This window comes from Nannospalax galili, unplaced genomic scaffold (genome assembly GCF_000622305.1).
Source record: "Nannospalax galili isolate Female #2095 unplaced genomic scaffold, S.galili_v1.0 scaffold286, whole genome shotgun sequence".
Classification (NCBI taxonomy): Eukaryota; Metazoa; Chordata; class Mammalia; order Rodentia; family Spalacidae; genus Nannospalax; species Nannospalax galili.
Window position 1 is genome coordinate 3,004,425 of NW_008359442.1, and position 12,869 is coordinate 3,017,293.

Here is a 12,869-nt window from a genome sequence, read left to right on the forward strand (position 1 = left end):
ATCAATCACAGGCTCCCACACATGCTAGGCAAGTATTCTACCACTGAGCTATGCTCCTAGCTCTGGAATTCTGCTTAAAAGATGTCTTATAGGGGGCTGGAGAGATGGCTCAGTGGTCAAGAGCACTGGTTGCTCTTGCAGAGGGCCTGGGTTCAGTACCTAGACCATGTAGCAGCTAACAACTGTCCATAACTCCAGTTCCAGGGGATCCAAAGCCCTCTTCTGACCTTCGAAGGCATTGTGTGACATGGGTGCACTTATGTGCAAGCAATATACTCATACACAAAAACAAAATAAAAATAATGAATAAAAATTAAAAAAAAAAAGATGTCAGGGCTGGAGAGATGGCTCAGCAGTTAAGAACACTGGTTGTTCTCGCAGAAGACCCGGATTTGAATCCCAGCACCCACATGGCAGCTAACAACTGTCTGTAACTCCAGTTCCAGGGGATCCGATGGCCTCTTCTGTCCTCCGTGGGCATTGCATGACATGGGTGCACTTACCTACATGCAGGCAATACATGCACACACATAAAATAAAATAAAATATTTTTAAAAAGATGTCTTGTGGATAATCCTAATATATGAAAGAGATGAGGGCAGAGCTGCTATGATTGGATCAGAACCCTGGGTCAAGGGCAAAACCACTCCTCTTTCTCCCTGGCCTTCTGTACCACCTGGTACACCCCTGGTATCAGGAAATTTGTAAACAGAGGCAATCTAATTCCTTGACTTTGCACTCGAGGATCCTGGAGCACATTGCTAACTAGTGGATGGACTGGGCCCCCAGTGCAGGTCTTCTGACTCCACAAGCAGTCTCTTCTACATGCTGTCTGTGTTTAATTCTTCAAATTAGTTCCAGACATGAAAATTCTTCCCTTTTACAGAGAACATTCTTTGATATCTATATCAACAGACACAAAGGAGACTTGCTATGTAAACTATATTTGTGGTCTATACTTTCAAAACAAAGCTAGCTTTTAGAAATGAATTGTTTTACCATTGACTCTAATTGTGAGTTTAAAGATCCATGGTTCTGGAAAACTCCTTTGCTAGACAAAGTTGAAAATATTTAGTCATTGTCTGTGCAAGAGCACAGGCCTGTAGTCCTGGCTACTCTCAAGAGGCTGAGGCAGGAGGACTGCATGAACCCGAGCCCAGTTTGATATGAACCTGAGTAACACAGTGAGACCTCATCTTTAAAAAAGTCACAATAATGGTGAACAGTTTCCAACAAAGTCAAATTAATGGGCATCGTTACCTGACTTCACTTGACATCTATTAGTTCCCTCCTGCCCTTTGTTAACAGATCCATCTCAAATTCTTGCAGCCACAGGATCTTCCTCTGATTCCAGTTTTAGATGAAACTTGCACGACATTTTCTGCTTAGGAAACTATGCCCTTCCTATTAGAAGAATCCTGTAACTTTCTCCCTTCCTATCCCTTGTATGCCCCTTGCTGAGAATCCTTCTTTCCCAAATTCCTTCCTAGCCACAAGATCCTACTGCGTTTCCTTGTTGACTTAGTTTTTAAAAATATAGGGCTTTTATATAAATATGAAAAAATAATAATTAATGTGCTCTTATTAACCATACTCCTTGGGATTCTGGGTTGCTTCTTGAGGGGCAGGGCATGTAGGTATGTGGAATGTTGAGGTCCCAGCTGATAGTCATTGAATTAAGTATCCTTCCCTTATTTTTTCCTTGGTTTTAAAAATGTATAATTCTGACAAAAATAAACTTTTCTAGACTTCTATAAAATATTATATGTAAAATTAAAATTCCTGTGTAAATTAAATATGAAATTTGACATATTAAAGTTTACTGTTGCAGTGTGCTCTCTGGTCTCTATAACATTTATGTATTGCTTTATCCTTGTTTTCCCTTGCTTCCCACCATTCATGCATATATATTTTTCAATCATTACCTACAACATTTCTACCCATTAATAGAGGATTTTAAAAAATATATTAATTGTTAAGTACTCTTGACTAGTGTGATTAACTTTGTGCAGTTGTTAAGATTGTTCCAGCAAAGTGAAGTTGATAAACATGGGCAGGAAGGGAACTCCGAAAAGACATCAAGACAATAAAGTAATGTATCAGTGCCACCTTTGAGACCACATACACACACACACACACACACACACACATACACACACACACACACACACACCTGCTTAGCCTATGCACATATAGAGAAATAGAGATTTTTGTTTGTTTGTTTCAAACTCAAGTGGGAAAATACACCTATTACCTTTTTCTGGGGAGCCTCGCCCTGTCTGGGAATTGGGAAGTTTGATCTTAGTTTTCGGTGGCATGTTGCATCCTTTCTCAGAAGGATCACACAAAGGGTTTTAGGAAGAAAAAGCATCCAGGGTAAACCTCTCTGATGTCCAATGCTTACCAGCTATTATGACTACTGCCTAAGCCATTTCAGTGCCTGTAGGATGCTTTGCAGTGCAGGGGGATAGGAATCTTCTAGGGCTGGGAACCCCTAACCCTGGGATCCCTCTGCTCCCTTTCAGAGTTCACCATCTTTGGAGGTGCTATAGGGAGAAAGGTAAAGGTTCCTGGGACTCAGGAAAGTGCAGCCTTTCGTGCCTTTCCACAACTTGACTAATCTTTTGTTCCCTCAGGTCTTACCATTTCTGCTTCTTGTTTACCTACTGAAGACCCAGTGTATCTTTCTCCACAACCACAGCACAATGTCCTTTAAAAATGAAACCTTAGAAGAAAAACTGTCTCCAGGGGCATCTGGCACCAAAACTCCCCTGAGGAAAGAGAACACAAAAACATGTTCTATTTCTCTAACAAGGAATAAAGAAATTAGTGAACAAATAAAAATGAACTATATTCAACAAATAGACTGCTTAATGTAATGACAGTATCAAAATACTAGGGATCTTTTTCCCTTGTTTTAGGTATCTATGGAGAACCATCTAACATTGCATTGTCTTATATATATTTGACATCAATGTTATCATCTCCTATATTAGTTACTTTTCTGTTGCTGTGATAAAACATCATGACAAAGGCAACTTACAGAAGGAAGAGTTTATTAGGCTTACAGTTCCAGAGGGATGAGTCCATCATGATGGGGAGGCATGGCGGCAGAGGCGACTAAAGCAGAAAATTGAGCAAGTTTTCGTATTTCCAAGCAGGCACAGAAAGCAGAGAGGCAAACTTGATATGGGGCAAGGCTGTAAACTCTCAAAGCCCACCCCCAGTGATGCGCTCCCTCCAGCAAGGCCATACTTCCTAAACTCCCAAAACAGTACCACCAGCTAGGGCCAAGTGTTCAAATACTAAATACTTGGAGCCTATGGGGGACATTCTCATTCAAATCACCACATCATCCATGGAATAAACTTTTCAAGCTAACAAACAGCTCTGCCCTCAATTCCTTCTTTCAGCAACTAGAGGAGAGCTATGGATTCTGTCTCCATGCCTTGGACTACAGATAGTAGTGGGCATTTGCTACATAGATAAAATGGTAGTTTTCAACCTGCATTCCTAAGGGATTTAAAATAGACCAAAATGTAAGGAAGGCAAGACCAAGTATGCAAGGACCTCTTCACCCCATTTCAGTTATACCAGTTGTGAAGAAAAACTGTGTTTAATGTATTCAATTCCATATAAAGCTGGGTTTTAATGAAGGGTTCCATTGTTACAAAATTTTGGAAGTACTGAAGAAATCTATGCAAGTATATACCTACAACATTTGAAATCCCCCATGTTTCTCATTAAAGGTCTTCGTTATTCCACATAACAGTTCCATGGTATAGAAATGAACCTTCCCCTTAAAGTATTATGTTGCCCAATTACCGTTTACATTTGGCAATTCCCCAAATAATAGTCCAAGTTTAGGAGATTTTATGGAGTGGTTTGTCTAGACTCTCAGTGCCTTTGGTCATAGGATGGCTATTGAAAGTAAGGGATAAAAATCTTGCTGCTAGGGGCTGGAGAGATGGCTCAGCGGTTAAGAACACTGATTATTCTTGCAGAAGACCCAGGTTCGAATCTCAGCACCCACATGACAGCTAACAACTGTCTGTAACTCCAGTTCCAGGGATCCAACAGCCTCTTCTGTCCTCTGCAGGCACTGCATGATCCGAGTGCACTTACCTACATGCAGGCAATACACCCATACACATAAAATAAAAATAATAAATAAAATTTTAAAAAAATCTTGCTGCTAGTCTGAGAGTAAACTCCCACAGCTGTTGTCAACAAGGCTGACTACATAGGTAATTTAAAGATATTAGTAACTTCACCTTAGCACTGAATAATGTTTGTATTGAACCAGAATTTTACAAACTAACTTGCTATTGCTGTTATTTCTGGTTATAGCAATCATCACATACATTTATTTTAACCATTTTTTTTACTTCAATAACAAATTAGCCAACTTTAATAGTAGATTATTATTCAGAGGGCATTATAATTCACCATAGACAACAGTATCTAAAAATAATTTTAGATGGTTAACTTTATTTTATATCTAGCCAAACAACATATATACTATAATGTTCTTTGAACTTAAAGATTCCATGAGACAAACTTAACTTGAATGTGGATCTTAAATATTTTGTAATGATATTTTTATCTTGAAATATTATGTTTTTGCTTGCTAAAAACATAGCTGAGCAAAACTATTCTGGTGGCAGACACTTTTAGTAACATATAATTCTGTAGTTTCCAGAACAAAAATTCTCATTATTTTTAATCTCACTCTACTACTATTATGAATTTAAGAATGTGTTTTCTTCCCTGAAATGTAAGCAATACAATTTTACTTCTCTTCCGTTAGTATCGAATACTGAAATTGGAGTATTCCAGTTTGGAGATGGTTTTTTCATTAGAAAAGTCCGTCTTGTCGATTCGAGAACTAGGACTTCCAACCTTGCTCAGCCAGGACTTCCTACAAAACAGAAAAAACAAACAACTAGAAATTAGCAGGTAGAGTATATATGGAGAAACTGAAATGATCCCAGAGCAGGTAGAAAAGAGAGTTCACATTTCCAATATAACTTTCGCATGCAATGCTATATATGAATTTGTTTATAAATGGAGGAAAATGTGACAGCACAGCACATTGGTTTAGACAGTAAAACATTAACACAAATAAATAAATTTGCTTCTATTGTATATATTGTTCTAAGAATGCCACAAAGTATAACAATTAATTACATGTGGACAAAGAAAAGCTAACAATAATTTAAGTGGCTCAGTTCATATTAGGGATATTCTTCCCACCTCTCAAAACACTTCAAGGCCATGATCACTTAGCTTTCATATTCAAAAGTTTCAAAATATTCTTACAAAGTCATCAGCAATAGAAACAACCCACCATTGTTTTTGCATTAGTTAGCTCATGTTTTATGTATGTGTATACATATTTGTATATGCATAAATATATAATTATTTATAGAGCACATTATTGAAAAAGAATATATATAATTTTCTAAAAATATTAAATAAAATTAAATGACCATTTTCTTATGTATTAAAATAGTTTTACCATACATGTTCACAAAGTCTTTGCATTAAATACACTTAATTGTTCTGAAAACATTTTTCAGCTTATTTAGAGCACTGGTTATTCTAATTTAATAGTAATATCCTTGCATTTATTTTATGCATTTGTGTACTTAACAGGGATGCTTCCTCTATACTTCAGACCTTTTGTATATATCACTGACACTTCAAATAACATTGATAAGGATTTTCCAGAATCTTCCTCCTATTAGTTTGGATGACAGATTTAGTGGTGGTGGTGGTTAATATTATCAATGACAGAATCTAGAAGAGACAAGTCTCTGGGCATGTCTGTGAGGGATTATCTAGATTAGGCTGAAGTGGGAAGATCCACCCTGACTGTGGGCAGCACCATTTCTTAGACTAGGATCCCAGACTGCACAGATAGGAGAACGAGAGCCGAGCACAACATTGGTTCTCTCTGCTTCCTGACTGCTGATGCTGTGTCACCAGCTGCCTCAAGCTCCAGCCACCATGCCCTTCTCCACCATGATGGACTGTACCCTCAAACACAAAATCCCCATCTTAAGCCACTTTTGTCAGGAACTGTTTCATAACAGTGAAAAAAGCAACTAACACAGCGATACAGGTCAATAATGAGGTGGAATGCACGTGTGCATATGGAGGCCAGAGGATAACGACTGGGTGTTGTTCTTCAGGTGCCACAGGTACCCCCCTCCCTTCACTTTGAGACAAGGTCTATAAGTGGCCTGTAATCTGTCAAACAAACTAGGCTGGCTGGCCAGTGAGCCATGGGTCTCTGTCTCTCCAGCAATGGGATTACAAGCATGAAGCACCATGCCCAGCTTTCTTTACATAGGCTCCAGGGACTGAACGCAGGTTCTTATGCTTACAAGGCAAGTACTTCACCAATGGAGATGTCTTGCCTGTCTCACAATAATGAGGCTTTTTTTTTTTTTTTTTGATCTTTTTGAGACAGGGTCTCCCTGTAGCCCCAGCTGTCCTGGAACTCACTATGGAGACCAGGCTGGCCTTGAACTCACAGAGATCCACCTGCCTCTGCCTCCCGAGTGTTGGGATTAAAGGCGTGTGCCACCACACCCAGCAATAATGAGGCTTTTTTATAGAAGTGATGCGTGTACAAGCTCAGTTGTTGGAGTAGAGATATCCTCTGAGTTTCCTCACATCCCAAAGTTATTTCATAGTGAGGCAACCGCTCTATTTGTGCTGAAGACTTCACTCTCATATAACCTTGGATTAAAAACCTATTTTCTGGGTGAAATTGATTAGGTAAAAATTACTCTTAATCAGGCCAGAGAAGAATCCAAATTGCCATTGTGCTTTTCAGCCCCACCTCCTGAGCTTATTTGTGACTTTTGTGAGGTTAATTTTGGCTCCTTTTTTTTTCAGAAGCTAAACCATCAACAGCTACAAGTTTCATGCCTTTTACTCATTTAGTTGAAATCTTAAAAATGGAAATTTCATGTGTTGAACAAAATTCAGTTTTTGTGAAACACAGTTGATGGCTTTAATTTTACTAGTCAAATCTTGAAACCCAGACAACAAAGGCCAGAAATCACAGAAAAACCTAACATTTAATGAGATCTAACTGCTTGCTAAGTTCTTTACAGGTATTCTTTATTCCACACCAGAGGCCTGGAAAGCAGCCTATTACTACCCCCAGGTGAATGACGAGGAAGGAGAGAGCAAGAGCTAAGCAACTTGTTCAGTGTAGCAGCAGCGGCTGTGGTGAGAAAGTCAGGCTCTGAATGCAGTTTGAAGGCATAGTAAGTAGATCTCCTGACAGATTGGACGTGGGTGTGAGAAAAGGAGAGGCGTGAAGGATGACAACTGGAGTATGAGGTTTGAGTAACTAGGATGGAGTTTTCAGTTACTGAAAAGGAGAGGTAGGGAGAGCAGCTGATCATGGGGGAAGATGAGAAGCTCAGTGTGGGAATGCTAAGCTTGAGATGTTGTTATACATCCAAGTGAGATGTGGAGTAGGAAGTGAGATCTGAGTCTGGCTAGAGGAAGCAAAATTCAGTCTATCAGCAGAGAGACCAGTACTGAGCACTCTAAGATTAGTTGGGATCATCAAGGAGATGAACACAGGTGGAAAAGAGAAGAGGTCCGTGGAGTGCGTTCTGGGATACTCTAATGGGAAGACCTCAAGAAGCCAAGGAAGACTCCGTAGAGAAGAGAGAACCATCCATGAGCTCTGACAGAAACTAGGCGTGTAATATTATGGAAGCCTAATACAGTCCCAGGCAGCAAAGAGGACTCAGTTACATCATTGGGACTGACAGTCACGTGAAGGCAGAATTGAGAATGCTCATTGCAGTTAGCAATGTGGACATCACTGGTTACCTTGACAGAAGTGCTGGTGGAATGAAAGTCATATTGGAATGGCTTCAAGAAAACCTGAGAGCAGAGGAACTGGAAGTGGCAAGTCAAGACTAAGGTCAGTGGGCACAGGAACGGCAACGACTAGCCCACCTGTCCTGGAAACTCAGGGTCCTGTATTAGTTGAGAAACTTGACTGTCTGCTTATGACAGGTCTCAATACCATCAAGGCCTTCTTCACTGGCTAGACTCATGGCCAAGGAGCAATCTGAGTCACAGATAAGGACAGCATGACTGTGGCATTAAAAGGTCCTGTTGTAACTCGGGGAGGATGGCCACTTTGTGTTGTTGCTCCACACACGACACTCCTACGCCTGTTGCTAGGAACCACCGTACTTGACCTGCCTACTCAGTTAGGAAGATTCTGATCACTTGTCCTAAGCCACAAGACCTCATTCTTCATGTGTTTCTCTTGCAGTTGGTCTTTGATGCACGTGGTTAGGTTTGGAGCTGGTAGAACTAAGAGTTCTAACAAAAAAAATCAAACAAAAACAAAACAACAACGGAAAAACCAGGGCTGTACAGTTTATTTGAAAGGGCAGTTTGGTTCTACCTAACAAATTATGAACTGTCCATCTTACCCAGACATACCATCATTGGGAGGGTATCCTGGGATGTGGACTCAGAGATGGAGATTAGCACGTGGGAAGTTAATTAGGGTGTGCTCTAGCTTCACAGCTCATGGGAGGTGAGAAAACAAGACAGCACTAGATGGAAGGAGATGCTGGGCAGTCTCAATAAAGACCTCATCTAAAATGAAGGTGCCTGGAGGTCAGGAGAGTCCTTCGGAACTGTCCAGTGTAAGGTGGGAGGGTTGGGTCATTACATCTTTCATATCAACCACACAGCAGTGGGGTGCTGCCTAGAGAAGGGGGTGTGGCCTTTAGTCAGATGACTGTTCTCCTGAGGCCATTCCTGAAGAGGGTGATGGCAAAGGGCAACCCTCCAGCAGCACTTCCAGTACTGGAGGGAACCTGAGTGGAATTTTGAAGTCTCTACTACACAGACTCTAGGTGCTGGGCCAAGGGAATGAACTGAGTATGCAGGACAAGGGGGTGATGACTGGTAGGACAAGGCCCAGGGAAAGTTACATGAAACAGGATCAAGAGAAAGGCACACTCATTAGGTTTAATTTTTGTTTTCTATTTATTGTGTGTATGTGCTGTGGCATGTATGTGTGTGGAGGTCAGAGAAGAACCTCTGGGAGTCAGTTCTCTTCTTCCACCACATAGGTCCCAGGGATCAAACTCAGGTCATCAGTCTTGATGGCAGCTGCTTCTCCCTCTGAGCCACCTTACTGGCTCACTCATTAGGTTTAGAAGATAAAGAAAATGCATTTTCTCTTTCTAGAGGAGAATACAATGTGTTTCAAAACAAAACAAAACAAACCCCCCCAAACTGAAGACCAGTGTGGATGTGAAGAGACATTCATTTTTGCAGTAATGGAGGAGTTAAGGTAGTTTACTGAGCATAAGGGAGGTAGAAAGAACTGCGGGATTAAGGGAAAAGGTGTAATGATTGCGGTAATAGTTAACAGATGTTTACTGAGGTCAGACTTCCTCAGCAGCCTGTCCTGCGAGGCTGGCCAAAACCAGTGGACCCATGGGCCAATGCCTGGCTCAACACTTTCTCAAGAGGGACAGCTCATCTGCAGGTGGATTTCACAATTCAGTTAGATATTTTGTGTATGAGACTCTCAACCTCCCAATTTAACATGCATTCTTCTCTTGGCTTGCTCCTGAGCTGTGGCTCTATGCTGATTGGGGTGAGCTGCATAGCCTGTTTTACTGGCAAGCCTCTGCAGCTGGGCCCCTAGTGTCATGTCTTTTAGACTGATTATACTCTCTAGGAGGCGTAACTCTGGCCAAGCCTGTTCTAGGAATCTGTGAGGAAGGTTAAGATCTGCTATGTGTTAGATCTCATGTCCTCGAGAGGTCCAAGCATTAAAGACTTGGTCTCCAGGTTGGTGATATTAGGAGGCAGTAGAATCTTTACAAGGAAGAGCTTAGTGGGAGATCTGTAGGTATTGTGGGCATCATCTTTGTAGGGATTGTAAGACCTTCATCTCTTCCTTGATCACAGGCCTAAAATAATGGGGCTAATCAGTCATGGGCTGGAAATTCCAAACATTTTACCAAACTTTACCCTTTACAAGTTGGTAATCTCAGGTATTTTGTTATAGTAACAGAAAGCTGAGTAACATATGGCTTCAACATTTAAGAATTAACTTTCACCGAATCCTGTAATCGCCCATTCTTTGTACTTGTGTGTATTAGTTACTTTACTGTTGCTGTGATAAAACACCATGACCAAAAGTGACTTTAGGAAGAAAGAGTTTATTTTGGCTTATGGTTTCAGAACGATCATGGTGAGGAGGCATGGCAGTAAGTGTCAGGCAAGGCATGGTGTCAGGAGCAGGAAGCTGAGAGCTCACATCTTTGATCACAAACAGGAAACAGAAAGCAAACTGGGAGAGGCCATGAACTTTCAAAGCCAGCCCCAGTGACATGCTTCCTCCAGCAAGCCCACATCTCCTAAACCTCCCTAAACAGTGCCACCAACTGGGGCCTAAATGTTCAAATACCTGAGCCTAAGCCATGGGGACATTTCTCATTCAAACCACCATAAGTATTTAAAACTTAAAAAAAAAAAAAGAGAATCCATTTTCCTGATAAGTAGAGTTAATGAGGGAGCAGAGATGAATGCATGAGTTTAAAATATAACATCGTTAACTTAATTATGGTTTTATCCTTTATGTTTATACCCTTGCCAGTAAGAGGCTGAGTAGGTAAAAGCGCCTTCCACCAATCCCCAGGACCCACATGGTGCAAGGAGAGAACTGACTCCTGCACACTGTCTTCTAACCTCCACATGTGTAGAGTGGTATGTGCAGCATGACACGTGTACTTCCCCTCCCCCCACCACAATAAATACATGTAAAAATATATACCCTTAGTTCATCTTGAATTATGTAGTTACATTATATGTAAAGGATGTCCTAATTTTCAATGGTTAGACATTTTCTCCAGCACTTTTTACTGAATAACTTGGCTTTTCCTACAGATTTCAAACAATTCCCATCAGAATCTACATTTGTATATATAGATATTTTTCTATTTAGCTTCATTAGAATCTTTTATCTCTAAACCAGTATCGACCTACTTAATTTTTATAGCTTTGGAATGTTTTGGTCTCCAACCAGCCTCCTACCCTACCTACCTCATAGTTATTTTTGAATGTCTTTATTTGCCTTATGTACTTATAGTTCTAGCATAATTTTATCCAATCCTTTCACATTCCCTATTAAATCTAGCATGAATGGAGAACTGATCATCCATATGAGCTGCTTGTCACAAGATATTTGATAGAACAGAAGACGACAGAGTTGTTTTGGCTCACGGCTTCAGAAAGTCTAGTCCATAGTTTCTTGGTCCGGTGCACTTGGGCAGAGCATCACGGTGAAGAAACCTGTGCCTCAGGAGCTTCTTCACCTCATGGAAACAGGAAGTAGAAGGAGAGAGGAAAGGGCAGGGACAAGGTGCCCCTAAAGACCCACCCTAATGATCTTCTTCCATTTACGTGACGCCCCTAAAGTATCCAGAACCTCCCAAGTAGTGCTAACCAGCAGGAGATCTGAGCTTTACAACACCCTGTTGGGGGACAGTTCATAGTCAAACCATAATGCATTCAAACAACCTTTAATCTTATCAAGAGTAAAACTTTTTAGTATTTTTGTTCAAGTTTTAAGTTCCTCACTAAAAGTTTTTGTTTGCTTAATTCAGGCTCTGTACTTCCTAAAAAATTCATGCTCAGTTATACTGTTTTCCTTGCTGTTTTGAATGAGACATTTAAATCTAGTATACGGGGACTCTAGTGATCTCTTAAACTGTAGTCAAATGTTTTAGTAAACTTTGCTGCTAGTATAATATTTATTTATTTTCTTTGGGGTTCCTATGATTTTTTTTGGGGGGGGGTCTTTTTGAGACAGGGTCTCCCTGTAGCCCCAGCTGTCCTGGAACTCACTGTGTAGACCAGGCTGGCCTTGAACTCACAGAGATCCACCTGCCTCTGCCTCCCAAGTGCTGGGATTAAAGGCGTGCGCCACCATGCCTGGCTGGTTTCTATGATTTTTTAAAAAAGTTTATTTTATGAGTGTTTTGCCTGCATGTCTGTTAAATGCACCAGTGTCATGCAATGCCCATGGATGCCAGAAGGGGGCATCAGATCCTCTGGAACTGGAGTTACAGAAGGTTGTCGGCTGCCATGTGGGTGCTGGAAACTGAACCTGGGTCCTCTGCAACTGCTAAGCCATCTCTGCAGCCTCGTGGGATTCCTATGAGTTACCTAGATTTTTCTGAAATCTGTCAGTTTTTTTCACACTGGCTGAATGATTTCAAATTGCTCTTAATGTTGAGTTCCTTAGCCACATTTTTCTACTTAGCTGCATTTTAGAGAATTGCTATAGTGACTGTGTAGAGAAAGAAAGGGGCATGAGCAGTGTGCCCCCAACCATGTGCCAGCACAGCCAGAGTACATTACTTTGGCTCCTGCATATTTTATCCATTAGTTTAGTAGATGCAATAAATATTAAGTTGATGGTTGGAAGAACGAATGAATTATGTGTGCCTGAAAGAGACAGAAGGCTAATGCTTCTGCCAGAATCTGAATCTATTCATGTATGCATCTTTTAGTATTTCTATTTAAGAAACATTATCCACTGATAAGCTTTTTAATATTTTTTATTATTTTTTATTTTTGTTTTATGATTTTATGTGTATCCGTGTATTGCCTGAATGTAGGTAAGTGCACCTGTGTCTTGCAATGCCTGTGGAGGACAGAAGAGGCTGTGGGATCCCCTGGAACTGGACTTTCAGACAGTTGTTAGCTGTCATGTGGGTGCTGGGATTCAAACCTGGGTCTTCTGAAAGAACAGCCAGTGTTCTTAACTGCTGAGCCATCTCTCCAGC

General features: G+C 40.8%; 1 protein-coding gene across 1 annotated transcript in view; it reads right to left on the reverse strand.

Moving 5' to 3' along the window:
- Positions 1-4,069: 4,069 nt before the first annotated feature.
- Positions 4,070-12,869, reverse strand: part of Acyp2 (acylphosphatase 2) — a 204,761-nt gene continuing 195,961 nt past the window's right edge. Inside the window, exon 4 of the mRNA XM_008823014.3 lies at positions 4,070-4,921. Coding sequence (XP_008821236.1) covers positions 4,807-4,921 — 115 coding nt within the window. The 3' untranslated portion in view covers positions 4,070-4,806. The remainder of the gene's footprint in view (positions 4,922-12,869) is intronic.